General features: G+C 38.7%; 1 protein-coding gene across 2 annotated transcripts in view; it reads right to left on the bottom strand.

Annotated features, from left to right (window-relative positions):
• drd2a (dopamine receptor D2a) overlaps positions 1-26,162 on the bottom strand; it is a 52,547-nt gene that overhangs the window by 4,944 nt on the left and 21,441 nt on the right. Inside the window, exons 1-7 of one of the 2 annotated variants that reach the window (XM_079823957.1) lie at positions 12,430-12,821; positions 9,899-10,203; positions 4,612-4,721; positions 4,030-4,166; positions 2,229-2,428; positions 1,121-1,204; positions 482-830 (exon numbers count right to left, since the gene is read on the bottom strand). In XM_079823957.1, coding sequence (XP_079680083.1) covers positions 482-830; positions 1,121-1,204; positions 2,229-2,428; positions 4,030-4,166; positions 4,612-4,721; positions 9,899-10,177 — 1,159 coding nt within the window. In that variant the 5' untranslated portion in view covers positions 10,178-10,203; positions 12,430-12,821. Of the gene's footprint in view, positions 1-481; positions 831-1,120; positions 1,205-2,228; positions 2,429-4,029; positions 4,167-4,611; positions 4,722-9,898; positions 10,204-12,429; positions 12,822-26,162 lie in introns of those variants that run through there. The other variant, XM_079823958.1, reaches the window with a different exon arrangement.

Below are 26,162 nucleotides of genomic sequence, written 5' to 3'. Positions count from 1 at the left end.
ATTTTAAAGCCTACAGATTAATTAAAGTTAATTTGCATGTAAAGGCAGTTTAAGTTACCATTCAAAATCAATTTCTCTATGGCGAAAATGAATGGAGTTTTTACTTCCGGAAGAGGACTGTTGCACTCTATGACAGCTGCAGTGATACGATGACTTTAACCATTGATTGGCTCTTTTATTTAGAAGGGTGGGAATTATTCATAAGCAATATTAGTGCACAGTCTTTGTATATCTAAAGTCTTTGGTGGTGGTTGAATAAACAGCAATGTTTTCAAAATGCCACAGAGTCAAATTGTTTAAACTTTACAAGCAACATTGGTATTTATAACATGGTAGAGTAAATGATCTGTGGGGTATTTTGAGCTGAAATTTCACAGACACATTCTGAGGACACCTGAGACTCATATCACATCTTGTTAAATAAGGCATAATTGGTCCCCTTTAAAGTATTTTAACATCGAATAACATCGCACACACTTACCAAGGACAATAGCTAACATCTGAGTGGCCTTCTTCTCCTTCTGCTGGGAGATTTTGCGTTTGTTAAGAGTTTTGACCGATGTCTGTGTTTTGCCAGTGGGGGAGACCTGGATCTCAAATGCTTTGGCCCCTTTTGTGATATTGCTGGTGTTGCCATTTCTTTCAGGTTTGACACCAGCTTCAGGCAATGAGGGTGATATGTCAGTCTCTCTTACATTAGAGCTAACCAGCCTGCTGTGTTGTTGACCTGCAGCAGACTGATCCTGCTTCTTCTGTCTCGGAGGGTTTAAATTTGTGCTCTCATCCATGTGGATGTCGTCCCCATTGTTTACCACCTCCTTTATGAAGATCTAACAGAAAAAGAGGTGAAAAATAAGTAATTTTAGCTGAAGTGCACATGATCAAGCCTTGAAACAAATCCACTACAAAAAATGGTTTAGTCTTTCAAACAACTTCTTTATTGTTTCAGTCAATATAACTTAATATAAAGTAAACTGTGGGTGCAGAGATTAACATTTTATATTTGCTGACACATTATGATTTCTCAAATGTCATCTATTATCAATACTTCTGGTGGATACAGCAGCTCAAAAATCCTGTGAGAGCGATATTTTGAAAGCAAGAGTGAAATGAGCTGTACCACGTTTTTGTTGTTTACAGGAAAATTCCCGCTGGACTTGACGATCACAGTGCACAGTTTCACATCAGCAGGGTGAGTGCATTTCTGAAACACACAGAAGAAACACCAGACTGTTTTGACAGATTTAGACCAGAAAGGAATTAGTTGTCCCGCCCCAGGTTAGGTTTAAATTTACTTGCAATTATAAAAATCGGAGGAACATGCAACTCCAAGGTAGGTAATTCCATTCGGCTACAGTGATATTTTTTTTTGCAAATGTCAGCTTATAGATCATGTTTATAGGTAATGTGCAGGAAAAGTTTCCAAATCCTTTAACATTTTAAATTACCTGCTCGGCATTGCAAAAGCTTTGCATTCTCAGTCTACAAAGCATTAATTTTGGATGCGGATGTGTCAAATCTAAATCCAAAAGTTCTGTGTTTTGAAAACAAGACACTTGCTATTTAGATGGATATGGATGAATTTTGCACTTCAAAATGAAAGCATTTCTGAAAAAAACATGATGTTGATCTAAAGCCTGTTTTCACATCAGAATGCTTTGGAGAAGTCACAGCAGTGACAAACCACTGATAGGAGATGCAATGTTTACTTATGCCGTCCGGACACAGTATGAGAACTCCCTAAACACAAATGGGTCTCAATAATGCACTGATGCCCTTGAAGAAGCTTAGGATGGACAGATAAGCTATCAGTTTCTTTGAATAATGCTATATTGAATTTATTCTGCTGTTGCATGCGCTCCATGGAGAAGCCTGGAGGTTGCTGCTCTGTTTAAAACAATGCAAAGACTAACAATGTATTATAATAACAAACAGTGATATGAAGCAGCGGCCATTTCCTGCATTGATTTGCTGTATGTCGGGAGAATCAATACAAGCAAAAAAAAGGAAAAGGTCTTTCTAGACGCGCTTTGATCACAGATGCACAACCTAACATATCCAACTGTTCATTACTGATATACTGCTAATGGGAATTACAGTGCTGATGATGAATTACTATGAAATTCATTGACACTGCAGTTTTTTTTACAATCCCAATTCCCTAAACTATACTGGAGTGCCAAGTAAGTAGAAACTTTCACAACTTGTCATCAAACAGCTGTTCTCACCTTTAAAGTCGAGCTCATTTCTATGTCCGCAACTGGGCATGTGCGTTTAGTGTTGACACGTTTCCGTCTCTTTCGCAGTACCACGTAGATCTGCACATATACTAGCAGCGTTATTATGAAAGGAACGTAGAAGGACACGATGGAGGAGTACACTACAAAGGCAGGGTTTGCGATAACACACAGAGCATCATCATGGGTGACTGTAACAGAAAACACAAAGGAAAATTAGCTAGTCAAGATGCTAAAATTGTCACGTTATTTATAAGTAGTATATATATATATATTTATTATTGCTCAAACAATCAGTACATTTGTTTTAACACACAATGCTTGTTTTGTCCATGCCCACGAGTACCTGACCCCCATCCTCCCACTACAAGCAGTCAAGCAGAAGAATGCTGATTATATTACTTCCTCTAATATAACTTTCACTAATACTCTGTAAATTCAGTTTTTTTAGTGCAAGCTGATACATTGTACCATAATAATATTTCTAAGCAGAAGCCATTTTTCAAGCTTAAGACAAGGTGATCCACTTGCACAGAGTTTAGCTTTCATATTCCTTGTGGTTATTAATTCACATGTAGAGTAATGCATATAAAACGCTGCAAAGTGGACAGTAACGCACAGTGGGAAATAAACTTACAGAGATAAAACAGTATATTGGCTTCTAAGGATCCTTTTTATAGTGTACATTCAATTATTTACCTGTCTTCCACAATAATTTAATGTCTTTGTCTTCATTTAAAGGATTAGTTCACCCCAAAATGAAAATATCCTGATAATTTACTCACCCCCATCTCATCCAAGATGTTCTTGTCTTCCTTTTTTTCAGTCGAAAAGAAATTAAGTATTTTGAAGAAAACGTTTGAAGGTTTTTCATCATATAATGCTGAACCAAAATGCTGAAGGTCCAAATCAATGCAGTTTCAAAGCGCTTCGATGGGCTCCAGAGGCTCTGCGTGATCCCAGATGAGGAATAGGGTCGTATCAAGCGAAACGATCGGTCATTTAAATGTTTTTTTCAAAAATGAATTATATACTTTTTAACCTAAATTGTTCATCTTGTGCAGCTCTGCGAGGTGCTAAGGATGACGTAATCATAACGCCCTTTACCAAAAACACACACTTTGTAAACACGGGGGCAGTACATCTGCCTACGCTAGCGTGACCGTTCCGACATGATTACGTCATCCTTAGCACCTCGCAGAGCTGCACAAGATGAACAATTTAGGTTAAAAAGTATATTCATTTAAAAAAAAAAAAAGAATTAAATGACCGATCGTCCTCATCTGGGATCACGCAGAGCCTCTGGAGCCCATGGAAGCGCGTTGAAACTGCATTGATATAAATTTTCATTTTGCGGTGAACTAATCCTTTAAAGTAATTTCTCAGCAGATGCATAAATTAATTACATTAATTAATCATATGTGATTACAAAGTTTAATTGTACACTACTGTTCAAAAGTTTGGGGAGGGTAAGGGTATTTTAATGTTCACCAATGCTGCATTTATTTGATCAAAAATACAGTAATGTTGTGAAATATTATAGTTTAATGTATTTAAATTACAATTTATTTTTTAAATGGAATTGATTTCCATAATGTCAAAGCTTCAGTGTCATTATCATGCTCTTTGAGCAATAGAAAAACTAATTTTTTTAAATCATAAGCTTTTGTAAGATTATAAAAATGTGTGATGCATCCTTATACTGTAGAATAAAGTTTTAAATTTCTTACTGATCCCAAACTTTTGAACGGCGATGGACTACCAGTCCAGGTTATTTTCCCCCCATATTTACCAGTATTATTGAGTCCAAACAGCAGTGGACATGATATTGCAAAAGACAGAATCCAGACGACAGAAATCATGACTGTGACCCTCCTCCTGGAGCTGTAGCGTGTGTTGTATAACATAGGCATAGCTACAGCTGTGTACCTGTGAGAGATAAAACAGACAAAAATGGATCCATTGTTGTTTTAATACGACCTGTTTCATATTCTTACGTGCCTCTGGACATGATTTTCCTAAAATATCTGTAATCATGTGACCTGTGATGTATAGCACCACATATTGGTGCTTTCCATGACCTCTGCAATCCCTTCTATTCTTTCTTTCTACTATCTGATTACTTGCTGCATATATAAATAGAGACGTTTAGTAAGAACTGCTATTGATCTAACAAGTATTCCTTACTATTCTGAGCTCATGTAAGTGACAATGTACAATGAAATTGTTGTTGTCTATGTATAACAACAACCTCAACACCAAGTCTGGTTTATTTTCAGGTGTGTAAAAGCTGAGTTGGTCCCTCTTTTGAGCTGCGCAACCAAATTACGTCTTGGTCAGCATTAGACGACCCTTGTAATGGCAGTGCACATACCTGTCGATACTGATGGCACACAGATTGAGTATGCTTGCTGTACACATCATCACGTCCAGGGTGACAAAGATGTCACAGTGGATTGTGCTGAACCGCCACTCTCCCACCACCTAGGAGGACCGACACGGATAACTAAACACTGCTTATTTTTAGAACATCACATTTGAATGCAAACCTACACTGTTTTTGTCTGGCTATCACCAGAACAAGCTCAATCTTTTAAGATTGAACATTAGTCTGGGGAGTCTGCTCTGTATTTTCGGCCCCACTTTATATTAGGTGGCCTTAACTACTATGTACTTACATCAAAAAATATGTACAATGTACTTACTGTGTTCATATTGTATTGCAAAACACTTTTGCTGATATTGAGGTGGGATACGGGTAGGGTTAGGGACAGGTGTGGTGGTATGGGTAAGTTTAAGGGTAGGGTTAGGTGTAAGGGAAGAAAAGAAATTAATTACAGATGTATTTACATGCAGGTATTTTTTTTAATGTAAGTACAATGTAAAAACATGTATGTACACAAGTGCACTGTATCATATGATTAATTAAAATGTTAGTACATAGTAGTTAAGGCCACCTAATATAAAGTGGGTCCGTAGTATTTTATACTGCACAAGAGGCGTGATCAACGGGCATAGTTCAAATGACTCTGTACGCAATTGGATAGTCTTTCAACCAATCAGACCAACGATCCGTCACTTCTCTATCCGTTATCGTGTTAAACCCATCAATAGCGCGCCGGGTGGATAAGCCGGTTTGTGATTGATTCCCCCAGATTTGTAACGGAAGCTGGATAGAAAAATGTACAGTTTTCCAGCCTGAGCTGCAGGGCGAAATCAAATCGCTGGCAGATCAGGCTGGATTTACCCAGTCTAACACTGTTTGTTTACCTATAAATGTGCAATAGTTAGTTACTTGCAAGAAGTACTGCATATTACTAATATCTTTAGGTTCTAAATATCCAAGGTAACACCATAACCACTTGCTTTTCTCGTCTGAAAGTCCGGGAGTCGATTTGCAACAGCTTCAGCCACTATAATAATGTTTAAAGCAATACAATATTGGCATTTTCTCTGGTTTACTCGATAAAACTGGCAGAGAGAAGCAATATAGCACAGGTCAGCCTCATCCACAGTTTGCATCTCCTAGCTGGCAGAGCTTTCTGAGCCTCCTTTGATTAATGTGTGTCCTCAGGCAAGCCGAGGGACTCAGAAAGCTCTTGATGGTCTTAGGTCCCTGCCTCTGGAGTTTGCATCGCTGTCATTGATTAAAGAATTATTTGACACCTCTAATGAAAGCGGCTGTGAGTTGCCGGAATCAGTTCATCACCATATCTCTAAACTCAGATGAAATGAGCCTCACAGCTATCATTCTCAGACATTGCTAGTGATCAAAACATGTCCTTGCACTAATAGAGGGAGAGAGAGAGAGAGAGAGAGAGAGGGGAGGGGGGGGGGGTCGGCTCAATAATCAGTATGGAGTCAGGAGAGAAATAGAAACTTTTTAAATTGCTGTGCACAGAAAGAGTCGTGTGGCATTCAGAATGCATTTAAATTCCAATTAAATTCCAGAATTTAAGGAGAAAAGATTTAAATAGAGTACAATGTATTCAGCATCCAGTGAACCAACACAAAACAAGTGGTTTGGAGAATGGATGGATGGAAATGTATTCAACTGCTATATTAACAAACCGATGTCAGAATGTCAGATGTATGTTTCTATTAGAACTCTTTTCGAATGCCTGCCAGTTACATCGTTGTGCCAGTAGTCATAAAAGCAGTCGGTACAAATGACTGCTTTTATGAGTGAGTCATTGAATCAATTCAAACGATTCATTCATTAAACATCGCTGATTCATTCAGGGATGAAACACCACTAATGAGATGCACAGCTGTTGATTCTTTTGATTTTTTTTTTAACTTTCATAATTTAGGCCCCCGTCCACATGAAGCCAGAACTTTCCCTATCCAAACTTTTTTTTTCCTTGTTTCAAGAAATATCTGCGTACACACGAGAGCACTGAAACCGACTCAAAACGATGTAGTATACATGCCAGGCCAGTATGTGGCTCTGTAATTCTGCAACAGAAATACACTAAAAACGGAGAAGAAGAGATGTGGCTAGAAGGGGTACAGCAATGGTAGGAAGTGAGGCAAAATCTCACAATAAAATAACAATAAATAAATTTGCTACTTACCAGATTGTGTTTTATTAACGCCTACACCTACCCCAACCCTAAACCTACCCTTACAATAATGCAAGTAATTAAATGTGATTAACTGATGCAATATTGATGTGTGCATGCCCAGTGCCCGTAGCTTTATCCCTTTCTAATCTTTCCTGTGTGGGACGTGGTGTGATCACCGTTTCACAAAATATATGGATTGGCTGTACCCACAAAAACGCAAGGGTGTCGTTTTCAGATTTATCCACTCTGGGACCCAATTTAAAAAAATATCGTTCTTATGCTCCCAAAACGCTGGATCAGTGTGGATGAAATGCTGATACAGTACAACATGTTTATGTATACAGCTAAACGCTAGCCTAGAAATCTAGACGCACACTAGTGGCAGAAAATGTATTTTGCTGGGAGTGTAGTTTAGCAACTCTCGGTAGACCTGAGAACTGGAAAAACCAAACTCTGGTCAGGCCAATCACACTGTGTGTAGAGTCGGTGGGCGGGCTTAACATAATGACGGCACGTCACGGCAGTATTGCGGAGGTTCTACGAGCTACTCGTAAACAAAGAAGCTGATGAACAGCGGTCTTTTGAATCGGCTTTGGCCGCGGCTCTGGAAGACTTGGAGTTAAGCTTTTCTTTGAGAAAAGAACAAAGAACGGCACTGAAGTCATTCTAAAGAAAAGAAGATATGTTCAGAGTTTTACCAACCGGATACGGCGAAAGTCTATCAACTAACGTTAGCTTAGCTTCACCTTCTTCTTTGCTCTGGTTGGTTGTGGCGCTCATGGCGCTATCCAATTGGGTGCAGAGGGTGCAGAAACAACCATTTATCCCGCCCCTCGGATTGAGCCCTGCCAATGGTGAGTTTCCAGACCCAACATCTTGATGTGGGTCTGGCTTGTCAGGCTAGCTAAACGCGCCTCCGTGTGGACGGGGCCTTAGTTTTTGGAGGAAAAATAGATATTTTTGTTAATTGTAAACTACTCAATATTAGGGTTGGGTACCATTCACATTTTAACCGGTATCGGTACCCAACGGTACCTTTTTTCGGTACTTTAGGGATGCTTACATCAATAACTGTAAAGAACCTGTAAGTTGCTTATAGAAGTGTTATTGACATTATGCCAGACATGCCCTGGTCGCTGTCTGCCATTGTCTGTGATGTTTGTATACTATAATATTTACTAGTAAATAGTAGGCTACTAGGTACTTAATTTTTAATTCATAAAAACAACCATATTATAATTTTTTTCTTTTTAATTTAATTCCTGTGTTTCTGGTAATCAAATGAAGACAAAAGACATTAATTCAATTTAACTTTTAATTTAATTAAACTTTTTGTCAAACAAAGTGCTGCACAACTGAGCTTTATACGGTTAAAATTAAAACATGAAGAACATTTTTAATTTATTACTTAAAAAATTAAGTTTTGATAATGTATTATTATTACATTAGTGTTAGTATTATTATTATTATATTGAGACTCATCTAAATTCTACTGTACAACAGTAATATATTTGTCAAGTTTTCCAAACTTTTATTTTGATGGGTTGCCGTGAAGACCTTTGAGTTTCTGTGTGTTTATGACATGACGGTAGTTTTTCTCAAATTAAACTGTAAAATGCTGATAAAGTGACTCTCGGTGGCTCTGGAGATGACGTTTGTGCGTTCATGTCCTCATATGAGACGGCAGAGACGGAAACATGCGACCGTCATACGCGATTCTGAGTGAGTGAGTGTGTGTGTGTGTGTGTGTGAGGTAAACCGCGCGTCTACTGCATTCATTTGCACAGAAACACGCAGGATTCGTATTTAAATAGTTTTTTTGCGGTTTAATAATGACAGACACTAGTTTATATCACCAGATGCGTTCTCAGGTACCAAAATTTGGTACCGATTGATTTAATGTGAATTGGTACTCGGTATTATCGACGTAATTCGGTCGGTGCCCTTAAAAGTTCGGTACCGACCCTACTCAATATTAACGTGATGTTTATATAATCAGTAGATTCAAATTTGTATCTAAAGTCTTAAAACAATGTGGTGGATATTGTAGCACTAGTGTATGTCTAATAAGTTAACTTTTTTTTAAATGAAAATCCTTTGTTTGATTGTGTTGTGTATGTAAATTCCCTCTGCCATTACTATTCAAAATCCAATTCAGCATAAAGTGGGGAGAGACCAATTCAATTCAAATTAAAAAGGGGGACATTTCTTAAACTGCACTATGCTCAACCCTGCAGCTAAGCTAAGGCACTTGATTCATTTGGTCATTTCTTGCTAGCATAATTAGGTTATTTTTCATGAGACATTTTCATCATGTTCTGAAGATATTTTAAAGTTGTTTATGAAAAACATCTTTTGCAATGATGATCTCATCTGTCCTAATAATAATAATATGGAGGACTTTAATATAGCAACGCACCAACAGCAATTTTTATTTATCCAATAATCAGACTCCATTTCCTTTTTTCAATCATCTCACAATAGCACTACTTAATGTTCTGTTCACGTGTATAAATGATTCAAGATAAATAAATTATGACTTTCATTTATTGACTTTAAGAGTCCCTTTAAGAGAAGAACAACACATCACAATATATCAAAAGGCTAATGACCCACTGTTCAGAGCTCAGTTTAAAATCACACAATCAACCTGCCTGCATTAATCTCAGAGGAACATGAGTCAAGATTATGATCTTTATGTAGATTTCAACCTATGGATTTTGCTTGCAATCTGATAGCTTTACTAATATGTATGGCTCAGTGACATACCACAAGGGAGGCTGCTCTTGGTTGAAAATAACTACTAACCCGTGGCTAGGATCAGACATTCTAGAATTAGACATGTGCTAGTGGCTACTGCAAATTGATTGGCTAGAATGAGGTTTAAGACGCTGGTGCCTGCAGCTCTTCTTAGTTCATTCTTGCCCAGATTGACTCTGAGTTATGAAGAAAGTGACGAAAGAAATTACAATCTAATCAATTGAAAATAATTGAATAATCTGTCCTTGTATTACTACAAACTACAAATGGTTCATGGTTCAAATGATTTTAGCATTCCCAACAAGGAAGGATCCGATCACACTGAAAACCTACCTCGAGGTAAACGACCCATGGCATTACAAGTGTGGCAACTAGCAGATCAGCCACGGCCAGGCTGACTATCAGGTAGTTGGTGGTGGTCTGCAGGGCTTTCTCCCTAGAGACGGCCATACACACCAGCACGTTGCCGAAGACGATGACGAAAATGAGCAGAGTGAGAAGCATGGCGTAATAATTGTACTGGTGCCGCCCCCCTTGTTCCGTGGCATTGAAGTCCCGGGATCCATTTTCAAAGAAGCTCTCATTATAGGCATACTCCGTGAAGACTTCCATCAGATGGTTGAAGCCAAGCTGAGACTCTAGAACCAAAAACAAGAGACTTTTTCATTAAAGAAATCCAGTATTTTATTTGTTTTAAGTCACATGTTTTTGTATCCAAGGGAGCGTCTTATCACATCAGCCAGACTGCACAGCATGTCCCACAAAGTTTTGGCATGAAAAATCAACTTCTTATTGAACACCTGAGCAGAAGCTTTCACTAGAAAGCTCAGGGCTGTGGCCTTGCGCTGTGTGGTACACTGTGTAAAGTCTATCCTTTATTTATGGGTGATCGTTCGCTCAGCTGCTCTGAAACGCCTATGTTTGAACTCTAGATGTGACTTGACTAACTAGGACAGAAGTCTCCTCCCTCCCTACTGTTTCCCTTGAATGATGTCCAAGAATACATACAGAAACATAAGCAGCATCAGCTCAGTAATAAGTGGACACGGGGCGGTGAGAGCGTTTCATAAAATATCACAACAAAAGGACTTCTAGCATATACTGTCTCTGCGAATTGAGAAAAAAGGAAACCGCAAAGTGAGCAGTTGTTTTTCGTTCCATATTTAGCAGATTTTGCTGAATTTGTGTGAGCTCAGCATGAAATTTATTATAGGCCATAACGAGGAAATGGGTGAAATTGAATTTGCATGTCATGACAAATGAACCTATTGTGGCCATCTTAATGATATCAAACTCAGAACAAAAGTCTACTTGTCTTCTTAAGTTATTTTGTAATTATGGCTTGCTATGGAAAGGGACAGCTTAGATAGACATTTTAGGGGATTTACATTTTTTTTTAAATATAAACAATGGGGTCCAAAACAACACTGGACACCATTGACTTTCATTGTATGGACAAAAAAATACTTTCTTATTTTCTTCTCGAAATGTCTTTTGTGTTCCACAGATGAACGAAAGTCACACATTTGGAACGTCACCCTAGAGATGACAGATTTTACATTTTTGGGTGGACTATATGTATCATATCAAAGTTTTATAAGTGCCCGGCTACATATAAAAATGTAGCAAATTCCATTTGAACACATCACACTGGTCAATGTGCACTGCTTTGACTAGACAAAAACCCTTAAACCTTGCCGCACACTGAATGTAACATCACTCAGGGTCTCAGCAATGCCTCGTCCACAATTGTGCAATGTAAACGAACAAATGCTATAGGCAGAACAATAGCAATATGTTGTCACTTAAACCGTTCAATATGATGCATTTTGCTCTGGGAAAAAACACCACAAACACAGATGTAACCCACTCTTGTGTAAAGGGACCACCCCTTATTGGTTTTTTCATATAATTGCCTCTTTAGCCTTCTCAGTGTCAGTTTTGATCATGAAAGCTGTCTCAGAGTTGACACTCCCTGCAGAGGAAGAAACACACATCACAGCTCAACTAAATGATGTGTTTTCATGCTTTCTCATATCAACCATTGGACTTTCATAATAATGTGCGATTGTGTTTGGAATGGGATTTCCAATTCAATTCAGGTTGTGCATTTATCTTTACATAAAAGAATCAAACCTGAGAGAAAGCCTCGTGTGCTTTACTATAAGCTTGAGTCCATACAGCTGTTTTGTTTTTGTTCATTAGGAAACAAAATGTTTAAAGGAGGAACTACTATATATGTATTTGTATTACAATTTTAAACATTTGATACTGTGTACTTAATGTGAACATCTATCTATATCTATATATATTTGATATATATTATATTATAAAATGAGGCATTTGATTACTTCAACATAAATGCATATATAGTGCAGTTTGTAGTGTTTAAGTAGACAGCAGTTAAATACATTTAATATAATTTTCCCAAACATAAAAATAAAATTAAACGATTCTAAGTTCAGATGAAAACAACAGTGACATTGTCTATATTAGACATGGGTTACATCCTTATTTCCTCTCCCTTACCCAATTTTCTCTCTCTCTCTCTCTCTCTCTCTCTCTCTCTCGCTCTCTCCATCTTTCGCTCTCTGTGACAAACACGCGCGCACGCACACACAGAGAAATTACAGCAATTTAGTCTCTTTGAAAAGCGGTTGAATTAATTGGAGAAGATAACAACACGATTTTACACATACTCGTCTGAAACAAAGGCTTGTTTTTTTCCACACGCAGTGGAGTAAAGTTTGTCTGAAAGTGTCAGCATCAGCGAATATCTGTTAATTAGCAGCTCAACTGTGCTTCATTATTATTCATGAGCAGAAATAACTAGTTGACAAACGAGAGAAGATGCCGTGCTGTACCTTCAAACCGCAGCTTTCATCCAAAGAGCGGACGTATTCCGTTTCTTATATTTTAAATCCACTTTTCGGATACACTTGTCCATCCGAGCGACTGTTACTGTATTTCTCTTCTGTCTCAATTACAGCTCCATGGGTGGATACAACCACTGTAAACCGGCGAGCACGAACACTAGTTCCACGGGGAAATGTCATTTTGGTGATTAAAAGAAGGTGAACATGCTGTAAATATGCTTTTCCCGGTTTTGTGGAGGTGTTAAACTGCACTTAGCAGGAGCAACCCATATCCGTTTGAGGGTCCAAGCGGAGTGTGAGCAATGCGCGTGTGAGCGCAGCATCTGAGCGCGCGCTTTACGCACGCGGCGGTAACCTTCAGCATCCACTGAGGGACAATCTCAGTCCCTCCAACAGAGATTGGGAAGGTTGGAAAACGAGGCGGGGCTGTTACATAAACATCAGAATAAAATACAAGCGTTGGATTCTTTGACAATCATTTTATTTTCAAGACCCTGTAACTGATCGTATTGTACTGATTTCTTTCTTTCTTTCTTTCTTTCTTTCTTTCTTTCTTTCTTTCTTTCTTTCTTTCTTTCTTTCTTTCTTTCTTTCTTTCTTTCTTTCTTTCTTTCTTTCTTTCTTTCTTTCTTGAAATCTCCAGTCTGCAAACTATTAGTATATAGTTAGCTACTTATATATTTTGGTTTTAATAAAACATTTGTTTGCAATTAAATTGATTAAAATGAAGGTGGGGATTTGGATCTTTCTTTTTCATCTCCACGGATTTACACAAGATATTTAGTGGTCTTTTAATGGACCTGTCAGGAAATCTAAATGATATCAAACTCAGAACAAAAGTCTACTTGTCTTCTTAAGTTATTTTGTAATTATGGCTTTGATATGGAAAGGAACAAGGGACAGTTTAAATAGACAGATATTTTTTTTCATCCATGCAATTAAATCTTTTGTTTTCCACAGATTGAACAATGAATTGAAGAAATACTGTAGATAAAGTAACTTAGCATGCAATAGCGTTCCCCGTAGTTTTTTTTTTTTTTAATGTTTAAACCGTGTGGGTAAACTTGCATACAGCTTTTTACAGGAAGAAAATGTCTCCCATAATGTGAGGCCAAATATTCACTATATAGGGTTCAAAAGTGGACCAAAACATGAGCCTGGTACTTGTTCTCTTCACTTCTTGGTTGTGTTTGCAATTTGGGCAGGATCATTGTCTTGTTGAAAAGTAATTTACATTTCTCTTTAGATAACAACTGTTCATTTATTGGAAGCAAGCCATTCTGAAATATTCCCCTGTACTCCAAACATTAAATTACTTTTCACATGAATCCGCTTACCAATACCAGCAGCTAAAAATGCTCCCCACACAATGACACCTCTTCCTCCATGCTTCAATTATGCATTTATTATTATAATTCTCAGCAGATTTTTGAAAGCACAGCTGGAGCATCACTATGCAACTCGTGTTTCATTGCGATTCAACTCTCCACAACATTCGGCCAAAAACTTTATTCTGTCTTAGATATTTTTCTGAGACAGCAATGGCTTTTATGTAGTGCATTTGCTTACATTTTGCTAATTTCCTGACCAATAATTGGTGTTTAAGAAAATTAAAAGCTTTGTGCTTAGCCTTTTTGATGTGTGCATCAATAAATGTATTTTCATCTCTTAAAAGTCACCATGAAAATACCATCAAAATGGTAAAACAGTTTTATTTTTTATTTTTTTATGGAATATTGCAGTGTTCATAATACATATACAAAGCCCTCCACTAATATTTGCACCCTTGGTAAATATGAGCAAAGGCGGCTGTGAAAATAAATCTGCATTGTTTATCCTTTTGATCATTCTTTCAAAATTCTAACCTTTCGTTGAAGTAAACAATTGAAAGCGGGGGGAAACTCACATTATGAAATAAATGTTTTTCTCCAATACATGTTGGCCACAATTATTGACACCCCTAGAAATTCTTTTGAGTAAAATATATCGGAAGTTTATTCCTATTCATGTTTACGTTTTTTAGTACACCAGGGTGACTAGGAGCATAAAACCGTCCAGCAATGACTTCTTGTTCCACAGGAGTATAAATATGTGTAAACACAAAGGCCAAATTCCCTTAATCATCCATCACAATAAATTAACCAAAGAATATGGTTCCGATGTGCCGCAAAAGATTGGTGAGTTTCACAAAATAGAAAGTGGCAGTAAGAAAATAGCTAAAGCATTGAAAATCCCCATTTCTAACATCAGGGCAATAATTAAGAAGTTCCAATCAACTAAATATGTTACAAATCTGCCTGGAAGAGGACGTGTCTATATCATCCTAATGCACAGTGAGGAGGAGAGTTAGAGTGGCCAAAGACTCTCCAAGGATCACAGCTGGAGAATTGAATAGATTAGTTGAGTCTTCGGGTCAGAAAGCACCTACATTACCACAAGTTGTTTGGAAGGGTTTTGAGAAAAATCCTCCTCGCTCATCCAAAAACAAACTCCAGCATATTCAGTTTTCAGGCATGACTGGAACTTCCAAAGGGACCTGGTTCTATGGTCAGATTAAATAAAAAAAAAAGAGCTTTTTGGCAGCAAACCTACCAGATGGGTTTGGAGCAAACAGGGATAAAAAAGTACCCCATGCCCATGGTTAAATATACTGCTGGATCTTTAATGTTATGGGCCTATTTTTTTGCTGGAGCTCCTGGACATTTTGTTCAGATACATGGTATCATGGATTCTAGCAAATACCAACAGATTAAAAAAAAAAATCAAACCTGACCGCATTATTTCTACAGTTGCCTTTGCTTATATTTACAGAGGGTGCCAATATTAGTGGAGGGCACTATATATACTGTATATTTGAATGTATGTGCCCTCGTAATATTAAATCAAAAACATTAACTTCCCCTTTCAACAACATCACTACAAATGTTCTATTTTTTAACTATTATATGGCTCAGCAAGATATGAGCAAGAATCACTTTTACCCACAGAACATTACTTCTTGTTTTGGGGGCAAGAATTGAATTCTCTAGACTCTACAGGGAGTGCAGAATTATTAGGCACGTTGATTTTCTGATCATATTTTTTTCCCAGGCACATTTGACCAATTCCAAACCACAGTAATCCTAATAACTACTATTGATTTAGTATTTAATAATGTATAAGTGATATATAATTGTTCATGAAGGCTGGAAATGAAAATCACCTTATATTCAGGTGTGCAGAATTATTAGGCATGTTTTCTTTTACAGATAAATTGAGCCAAAAAAGAGATTTAACTCAGACTGAAAAGTCAAAAAGTATTAAATGCCCATGAGAAGGATGCAATACTAATGCAATACTAGACATTGCAGTTAAGGCATGACCATTGGACAGTGAAATGCTCGTTGGGTCAGCAGGATCTGACAAAAACAGGTGGTGAAGAAAAGACACCTGTTAACTGCAAAAGAATTAAGAATTAAGGTGAAGAATTAAGTGTGAAACCATCAGGAACCCTTTAGTCTCCAGCGCCACCATTTTCCAAAGCTGCAACCTACCTGGAGTCTCCAGAAGTGCAAGGTGTCAGGATCTCAGAGACTTCAGTTAGGTAAAGAATCCTAAAAAATGACCCCCACTAGATAAGAATCACAAGCTGAAGTGTTGTAAAATACATGAAGAAGGTTTTTTTATAGGCTTTATGGACAGATAGGTTGAGAGTTCATTTTAGTCCATCCTGAAGTCCGTTTTGCAGAGATGGACTAAAAATGAACTCCCAAAACGTACTGCCAGATTCTGGAAGATGAATTCTTCAAACAGTGGTACTAGAGGATGTGGTGCTGGTCCTTCAAGAGTCACTCTCAACCTATCTGTCCATAAAGCCTATAAAAAAACCTTCTTCATGTATTTTACAACACTTCAGCTTGTGATTCTTATCTAGTGGGGGTCATTTTTTAGGATTCTTTACCTAACTGAAGTCTCTGAGATCCTGACACCTTGCACTTCTGGAGACTCCAGGTAGGTTGCAGCTTTGGAAAATGGTGGCGCTGGAGACTAAAGGGTTCCTGATGGTTTCACACTTAATTCTTCACCTTAATTCTTAATTCTTTTGCAGTTAACAGGTGTCTTTTCTTCACCACCTGTTTTTGTCAGATCCTGCTGACCCAACGAGCATTTCACTGTCCAATGGTCATGCCTTAACTGCAATGTCTAGTATTGCATTAGTATTGCATCCTTCTCATGGGCATTTAATACTTTTTGACTTTTCAGTCTTGAGTTAAATCTCTTTTTTGGCTCAATTTATCTGTAAAAGAAAACATGCCTAATAATTCTGCACACCTGAATATAAGGTGATTTTCATTTCCAGCCTTCATGAACAATTATATATCACTTATACATTATTAAATACTAAATCAATAGTAGTTATTAGGATTACTGTGGTTTGGAATTGGTCAAATGTGCCTGGAAAAAAAATATGATCAGAAAATCAACGTGCCTAATAATTCTGCACTCCCTGTATAAACAAAACACAAGCCCATACTTCCCCTACAGCAACAGAAAGCTGCTTTGAGGATTGGATCTGAGTGCACAGACTTTAGACATGGTGGGTGTGGAGTTCACAGAAAAATGGATTTGGTGCCTTGTGTGGTCTCAACCATGTGTGCTTGGGCTGTGAGACTATAAGGCCAATAGACAGATACAGCTTATAGTAACTTCAAATATATACATTAAAGAATGGAAAAGGATTTATAATCACGTTTTCAGATTTGTAGCATGTCATATATGTGCACTACATTGCCAGAGCCCACTAGTCAGCCAGAGGATAAGCTATTACTCTCCTTTGAGAAGTAGGATAAGATGTGGGTGAATCAAAAAACCTGCCTTAGAAACTGGCGACAACAAATGCCCTTTGTTTTTTTGATATTTCTCAGAAATTAGCTCAGAAATAACCCAACTTTCTTTCTTCTGTGAACCCAACTGACTTTCATTGAATGGTCAAAAACTTCTAAATAGTGTTTCTACATCATATGTAGGTGAGCAAATTATGACAGAATGGTCTTTTTTGGGTGAACTAAACCCTTTAACCGCAATCCAAATAAATTAAAAAACGCATAGTGTTTTTGAACACAGTTCAACCAGCACTGTGGTTACAGGTTATGTTTATACTAAAGCCCTATATCTTAAACTATTCAGAAGCAGCTTACAGCTTTCAAGTTGAAAAGTGGAAAATGTAGGAGTCAGCATTCATTTGGCTCTGAAAGTCAAATGTGAAAGTGACTTCTGGTCTCTGCTGTCGGCATGCACTTTCCTTCCAACAAGGTGATTCAGACCAAAAATATGTCAGTTATTCAAGTAAATAGAGTAGGTGAATGAAAACCCTTCTTTTGTTTGACTTACTTGAAACGCTATGCATAAATTCATGTTGTAAATGAAAAGATGTTTGTCATAAGGGCAAAGCGCTAGATGTTTCTGTATGAATTAATGGAATGGTTCACTGGAAAATGTGGAGAATACTGTCAACATTTACACTCTAAAAAAAAAAGGTTCTATATTGCACCAAAAATGGTTCTTGGCTCGTAATCATAGGGGAACCTTTTTTAGTGCTATATAGCACCAATTTTGGTGCTTCAGAGGTTCTTCAGCGGTTCTTCAGAGGTTCTTCACCGGTTCTTTGACTAAGGTGCTATATAGCACCTCTGAAGAACCGCTGAAGAACCACTGAAGCACCAAAATTGGTGCTATATAGCACTAAAAAAGGTTCCCCTATGATTACGAGCCTTTTTTTTTAGAGTGTACTTACCCTGTCGTTTTAAACGTATTTGGAGTTATATGGACTTCCCTGGTACTTATATGATACGTGTGTGTGTGTGTGTGTGTGTGTGTGTGTGTGTGTGTGTGTGTGTGTGTGTGTGTGTGTGTGTGTATGTGTGGGCATGTTTTCGTGAAATATCAGGACACAAATGTGTATAATGACATGGGTATGACACAGGTATTACAAAAAGAGGGTGAAATATGAGGACGTTCCCCATGTCCTCACTTTTCAAAATGCTTATAAATCACACAGAACAAGGTTTTTTTCACAGAAAGTGAACTGCACAGTCTCCTGTGAGGGTTAGGTTTAGGGGCAGGGGCAGTGTAAGGGGATAGAAAATACGGTTTGTACAGTATAAAAACCATTACGCCAATGGAATGTCCTCACATTTCACAAAAACAAACATGTGTGTGTGTGTGTGTGTGTGTGTGTGTGTGTGTGTGTGTGTGTGTGTGTGTGTGTGTGTGTGTGTGTGTGTGTGTGTGTGTGTGTGTGTGTATTTTAAGCTAGTCCCTCATCCCTATCCACTTTCATTTTATGCAATAGAGCAGCTCAGACATTTTTATGCCTTTTTGTGTTCAAAAGAAGATAGTAAGTAATACATGTTTGGAACAATATAAGGGCAGCTATCCTCATAATAACTGTCATTGGATGACAGTTCATACACACACACACACACACACACACACACACACACACACACACACACACACACACACACACACACACACACACACACACACACACACACACACACACACACACACACACACACACACACACACACACACACACACATATATATATACAGTATAAAGAAAAGTCACTTGGATGTGCAGAGCTCCATTCCAAATGCAACAGGGTCATTTTTAAAGGTCAGCTTGTTTAAAATTTTTCCAATAGATTGTTTTGGGGATTTGAAAATGCCATTTTACAATGATGATAAATCACCATGCTCAACACAAAGTCGCAAACTTTCAGAGACTAATGTCCTTTAAAGTATGTGAGGGACGGCCTTACATTACCCAAACGACTTGCTTCCATCCCTCAGGGGAATACAGTACAGTCTGATCAGGAACATTTCCTTCACTTTATGGGCTGTATCATAACAATAAAAACTTCTCTATTTAAATAACTGACCTTGGGTTCCAGCAAATTGTGGGAAAGGGAGCCACATTATAACCCAACTCAGACTGGATGGCCTCTATTAACTCCTGCTGATTAGCAGACTTACATAGAATGCAAAACAAATCACGCCAACTTTCATAGCAGCTGCTATGAAATGTGATTTTAAACTCTATGTCGAACTATTGACGGCCAGTGAGCGCTATGAAAAGACTCCTTTAATACGCAGACTTGTTGATTCTGTATGTTCTGGAAGATAAAAAAGCTGTGAGAACAGATGGTAGAAAAAGTTCGTTTTTCTGACTCTGTGGATGTGAAGACTTGACAATTGTCAATTGCCCTGTAGCACTCACACCCATCGTCATGAAGTGCTTTGAGCGGCTGGTCCTGGAACACCTAAAAGACTCTCTACCATCCACATTGGACTCACACCAGTTTGCCTACCGCAGCAATAGGAGCACAGAGGATGCCGTTTCCATGGCACTGCACTCTGTGCTCACCCATCTGGACCATAAGAACACGTATGCACGCATGCTGTTTGTTGACTTCAGCTCCGCATTCAACACTGTAATCCCATCCAAGTTAATAGCTAAACTTGGAGACCTGGGCATCAACACTTCAATGTGTAACTGGATTTTGGACTTCCTAACTGACAGACCCCAGAATGTTCGTTCAGGATTCACCTGCTCCACATCCATCACACTCAACACTGGCGTACCACAGGGCTGTGTGCTAAGCCCGTTTCTCTACTCCCTCTTCACCGCCGACTGCAAGCCTGTGTATGGATCTAATTCTATCGTCAAGTTTGCGGACGACACTACGGTGATCGGGCTCATCAGCAACAACGATGAGACTGCCTACAGGGAAGAGATCCAGCACCTGGCCACATGGTGCGCTGATAATAACCTGCTCCTCAACACCACCAAAACGAAGGAGCTCATCGTGGACTTCAGGAAAGAGTCAAGAGGCACACACGACACCATCCACATCAATGGAATGGCTGTTGAACGTGTCTCCAGTTTCAAGTTCCTGGGGATCCACATCTCGGCGGACATGTCGTGGACGACCAACACCTCCAGCCTGGTCAAGAAGGCTCACCAGCGCCTCTTCTTCCTGAGGACACTGAGGAAGAATCAGCTCTCCTCGGCTATCCTGGTGAACTTCTACCGCTGCGCAATAGAAAGCATCCTGACCAACTGTGTGGCAGTGTGGTATGGGAGCTGCTCTGTTGCGGAGCGCAAGGCACTGCAGCGGGTGGTGAAAACTGCCCAGCGCATCACAGGGACTCCACTGCCTGCCATCGAACACATCCAGAGGAAACGCTGTCTGCATCGAGCTCGCAGCATCCTCAAGGACTCCTCTCACCCAGCCCACAGACTGTTTTCTCTCCTGCCCTCCGGCAGGCGTTTCAGGATCCACCGGACCAGGACCAGCAGACTAAAGAACAGTTTTTTCCCCAGAGCTGTCTCTTTATTGAACTCAAACCCCCGTTGATCCACTTCCCTCATAAACTGATAACTCTCCTACCTCACATCTTCCTTCACTTTGTTATTTGCACTACCGACTGTTTATCACAGTAACAACTGTTTACATATGCATCTTACACTGCCATATCTTAACTGGATTATGCTCATTTGCACTGCCGACTGTATTTATAGTACCAATGTTTACATTTGCATTTTTGCACTGTACTTCTAAATGTAATATGCAACCACTTTCCACTGCACTTTACACTTTTTTTCCGGATAGCTCTGTCCATAATTTATTGCACTACCCTAATCCACTGCTATTCCTCATATTAGCCTAACATATTATTGTATACCTCTATCTGTAAAATTCTGTTTATAGTAATAGCCATCTGTATATTGTATTCATAGTACATATTCACCTGTAAATTCTGTTTATAGTAATAGCCATCTGTATATTTATTCACTGTACATATTCACCTGTAAATTCAGTTCTGTTTATAGTAATAACGTCTCTCTATTTATACATATTTATACATATTCAGTACATATCCATGTCCTGCACTTACGCATCCATTGTATATCCTGCACTTGCTGCTATTGCACTTCTGGTTAGACCTAAACTGCATTTCGTTGCCTTGTACTTGTACTTGTGTAATGACAATAAAGTTGAATCTAATCTAATCTAATCTAATTGCACATGCAGAACTTGAGACGGTATGTCTGGCAGGTTGATGCAATGTGCTTTTGGCCAAGACATCTTTGTAAAAGGTACACTGAAGCATGATTGCTTTCCCCACCTGTCTTTGAGCAAACTCTACGTCTAGTTTATCTTTAAATGGAACTTTAAAGCACCATTATCCAGTTCAGTCAACTCTATGCTGTGCCTAACATCACATCAGTATGGCTAGAATGTGACGAACAGTTCTTGTTTCGATGCAGCCCCTCCTGAAATACGAAATGTGCTGTTACTGGTTAGCTGGCCCAGTGTGTTTTTGATTGGCACCGCTTAGAGGAGAAATGTGTGCTCGGGAAATGTCACGCCTCTTACCGTTCATCTGCTCAGGTGTAAATATTAATGATGGCGTCAATTTTAAATCAATTCAAGCCTGATTCAGACTTAAGGTGTTAAAGAGGATCGTCCAGAACGGATTTCATGCACAGACTTTGCGAGCACAGATTTCACAGGACGTTTCAGTACTTATACATTTTAGATACAATGTTATACACCATTTAATCATGATACTTGTCAGAAAGACTGGTATTACAATCAGTAATCAATCACAAAGCCATGGTTAATTTTCCTAAAGGGGTGATTAACCGTCTTACAAAAAGCGAGAGCTTACAAAAGTAAACACTATATCAACACTAATGTTGGCTAGCAGGTGAGCGGAGGCTAACAACTTTGCCCTTTGTTTACATCGTAGCAACAACATAAAACTTATAATTGGAACTGATTAGAAAATGCAGCTACAAATAATAAGACATACAAGTTGTGATCCACAAACAACAGATTGTCCTGACAAAGTGGGAACTGCTCCATTTAAGGAGAAGCTTTTGTGCATAGCCTGCATTGTATTCCTCTTATCTGGAAGCTGTTCTCCGTAAAATGTGCAGAACACAGATAAACATTTGGGTTATAATGTTATAAATACATTTTACCCACTCTAAGTTTGTCAGCCTTCAAACAAATGAGTTTTGGAGAAGGGGTGGAATAAACAGTGTCTCTTTGACAGCTCAACCAGGCCTCATCCTTTATGTGCATTCCGTGGACAGAGATTATTTAAATGAGTAACATTGTGACTTCAGAAAGCTGCATTGTAGTCCAAACGAGTCGTTCGTTGTATTTCTTGGAAAGTGGATTCTGTTAAATAAAATATCTCCCTTTGGAGATACCCATAATTCGCGCAAAACGTCTTTGGGCGTAGGAGAAAGGTGGATAGGAAACGCCTTCATGACACTGAACTGTGTCACGAGACTTGGCGGTGTAGATGCAGGCAAGCCCTCGTGTGCCACAGCTACGCTAACTCACAACCTTCCTAACGCCCAGGGTAAAGGATCTTAGGTTTCCCTATTTCAGGGGGACCTCCTGACTGTAGGGCCTGTGTGAGGACCACTGGGGTCTGGCTGATGGTCCAGGCTGAGGCGGGGCTGGTGCAACCTCGCGGGGGGTGGGGGGTGGGGGACTTCCCGGGGGGACTTCCCGAAAGAAAGGAACTGGGGAAGAGCATGGCTGTGCATTACGCTCCGACCCCAGGAACAAATCAACCTTGAGCGCTCAGGGCATGGTGGAGGAGTCCACTGACCAGACATCTCGCCGTCAGCCTGTGACTGGGCAAACACATCTGAGGGTGGAGTCCCAGCGGAAACTCTCCTCCAGATCGTCCTGAGGCCTCGCGGCCGAGGCCTCGTATTTGGCGGTAGAAGGACCAGGATGGGAAGCAGCTGAGGCGACTCTCTGCCTTTGTAAAAGTATGAGAGTCATGACCCCGACGTTCCCATGGCCATGTTCTCGCAGTGGGAACATGAGCCATCCACAAACACTGTCTCAGCATGAGTGTGGCCCATACATTGAAGACAACGCTTGTGGCCATCTGAGGAAGAGAGATATCGACCACATCCAGTAGGACACATATGGAACGGCGTCTTTAAAAAGACGTGATCCGCCGTGAAGCTCTTTTAGAGGAATTTTATCTTTATTATAAAAGGAAATTGTCTCTTTTATATTGCCGCTGAAGCACTCAGTGGAACTCATCGCACTTATCTGTGCCGTCAAGAGAGAGAGACTGCAGGTGAGGTGAATGGATTCGCTTCACATCAAATAGAGATGCAATGCTTCAGCTCTGAAGAACAAAGCTGAATGTGTGGAGCACGCTGGCCTCCTTTTATACCCGTAAATCGGGGGTTGTGGCCAGGCATGCAAATCCCACATGCCAACTTCATTGGTAGTTTGTTTGGGGCTCCCAGTAAGTGTCTAGTGTCTAACTCATTCGACATAATGTCAAAGTGAACAACAGAAACGGGATAAAACAGGGATCATTCTTATAATGTCCTTCCAAATCAAATAGTATTATCAAATAGTCTTTCAAAACCTTTTATTTATATTAATTATTTAATGGCAATATTTAAATATTTTTAATAAATTAATATATTTAAATATATAGTGAATATAATCATTTTCATATCGAAAAAAATGCCTGTATATTCTTTTAAAAATGTTGTACTCCACTGAAAAGTAAATGTAAAGTGTAAATGATGGCAGAATATTCATTTTTGGCATGAACTGCACCTTTAAACCAAAACAAGAAACATAAAATGTGCACATTTCATCTTTGATTGATCACTTTCAGCAATCAGAAGCAATAAATACATTTCGCCAACATTGCAGAACAAGCCTGTTTTGATTGACATTGATTTGCACCATTTTAGTTTACCACACTGTTCTTTTCAATTCTTTTAAGCTGATGTGGCAATAAATCATGCTTATTTCACTCTCAAATATTTTGTGATAATATGCTGGAATAATTGACTCTTGACAGTGTAATAAAGATAAATGACGTATAGTATGTAAATAATAATTCCATAATTCCAAGGTGACTTACAGTAAATGAAAGTTTTAGCTGAGTCTCCAAACAGTAGTACTCATCTTCATTACGAAACTGGTCAGCACTCAAGGTTGAGGTCTGACAGGGACGTGGTGACCTTCAGTATTAAACTAAACAGTGGGATTGCTTTATATTATTGCAGGAAATGATTCATCATAATGAACGCCCATACTTCAGCATCTAAAACCGCAGCTCTTGGCATTAGACTCTATCATCCTGAGTCACCCATTTCTATCAGTAAGTGCATCTGGGACACATCCCATACAATATTAATGAATGATGCTATATATTAACTGCATGCATCCAGTTCATGGGTTCATAAATTTACATTAAGTGAGCAGTTTAGATCCTTACTGTCTATTTGCAAAGAAAGAGGTTATAAGAAGAGATTTGATGAAGGCATAGGCTGATATAACGCAAATCTTGTTCCTGTCAATTAATCATTCTGCTGACAGAACAGAATAAAATAGGGGTGCTGATAGAATGATGAGATTAGAAGCAGAAGTAAGGAGGCACAATTGATTTCTTTGTTTTCTGCTGTTCTTTTCACATTCACAGATTTAGCTGGTGATGGATCTGATAGCTGGGGGAATTTATATTATATGTTATTGTGAATCAAGAAAATATGTGAATGTGAAAAATGCATTAAGATGACTTTTACCTTGATGATTTTTAAATTAACTAGCAACATGGGGGCAATCAAGTGTTATCCTCCAAAATGTCACTCTTGTGCTTACTGTGTTTTGACTGGTGTCATATTAAATTTACAGTAATACAACAACTTGTTACCCAAGGCTAAACCTTCAGGGTTAAAATGAAAATGTTTAATTAATATCTATTGTAATGTAGCCACACACACACACAGAGAGAGAGACAATCAGTAGTAGAGGGTGTAAATACACTCATGATGGGCGAGAAGAGAGAGTGAGCAAGAGGGAGATTTGAAGAAAGACTGTAGAAAGATCCAGGCCCAGTTCTGCGGAGGTTCTCCCTCAAATGCAAGCAGGGGCGGAGCCAGCCATTGTAAACATTCGGGGCTTAGCCCAAATCGAATTTTTCCAATGACATTTTAATTTGACGTTAACAGCTTTACTGATTTAAAAGGAAGTTTGTTGTTGTATGCTGGAGTAAAGTTCATGAAATGATCAGTGTTTCCCACAGGATTTTGTAAAACTATGTTGAGTGGACCTCTGTCCCTCTAGGGGGGGTTTGGCCCACATTTTAAGGTTAAATGCATCAATCTGGTGCACTTTGAGAGCTCAAAATTAAGAGCTTTAACTCATTTACAGAGTACAAATTGGTCAAAGAAAAAGCATTGACTTGTACTTGTACATTAAAGAGGACTCAAAGATCTTTTTAGCTGTGATATAAATCTCAGTCTACATTACATTGACATTGGTGTTTTAAGATGCCAAAAAATTATTACAAAAATATAATAATGATTTATATCATTATTCCTATGACAGTAATATCCATATATTGTAAAACAAATGCACTGTAAAATAAATTAAAATGAATATAGTATAAGTATATTTTACTTTACACTAAAGTAAAGGGAAATGACAATACTTTCATCCTAATTTCTTCACTTGCAAGAGATAAACCCTTGAGCTTTTATTTTGGAGAAAACACCAGATCACCATTTGATCGTGTGAGCAAAGTGCTCGCAGCACAAACAGACTGCCTTAATTAAATCACTGTATTTTGCTGTTTTATAAAGGCACAAAGCCATACCACGGT

This window comes from Gobio gobio (genome assembly GCF_949357685.1).
Source record: "Gobio gobio genome assembly, chromosome: 8".
Taxonomy (NCBI): domain Eukaryota; kingdom Metazoa; phylum Chordata; class Actinopteri; order Cypriniformes; family Gobionidae; genus Gobio; species Gobio gobio.
Note: the sequence above shows the minus strand (reverse complement) of the source record. Positions and strands in the feature narration are given on the sequence as shown.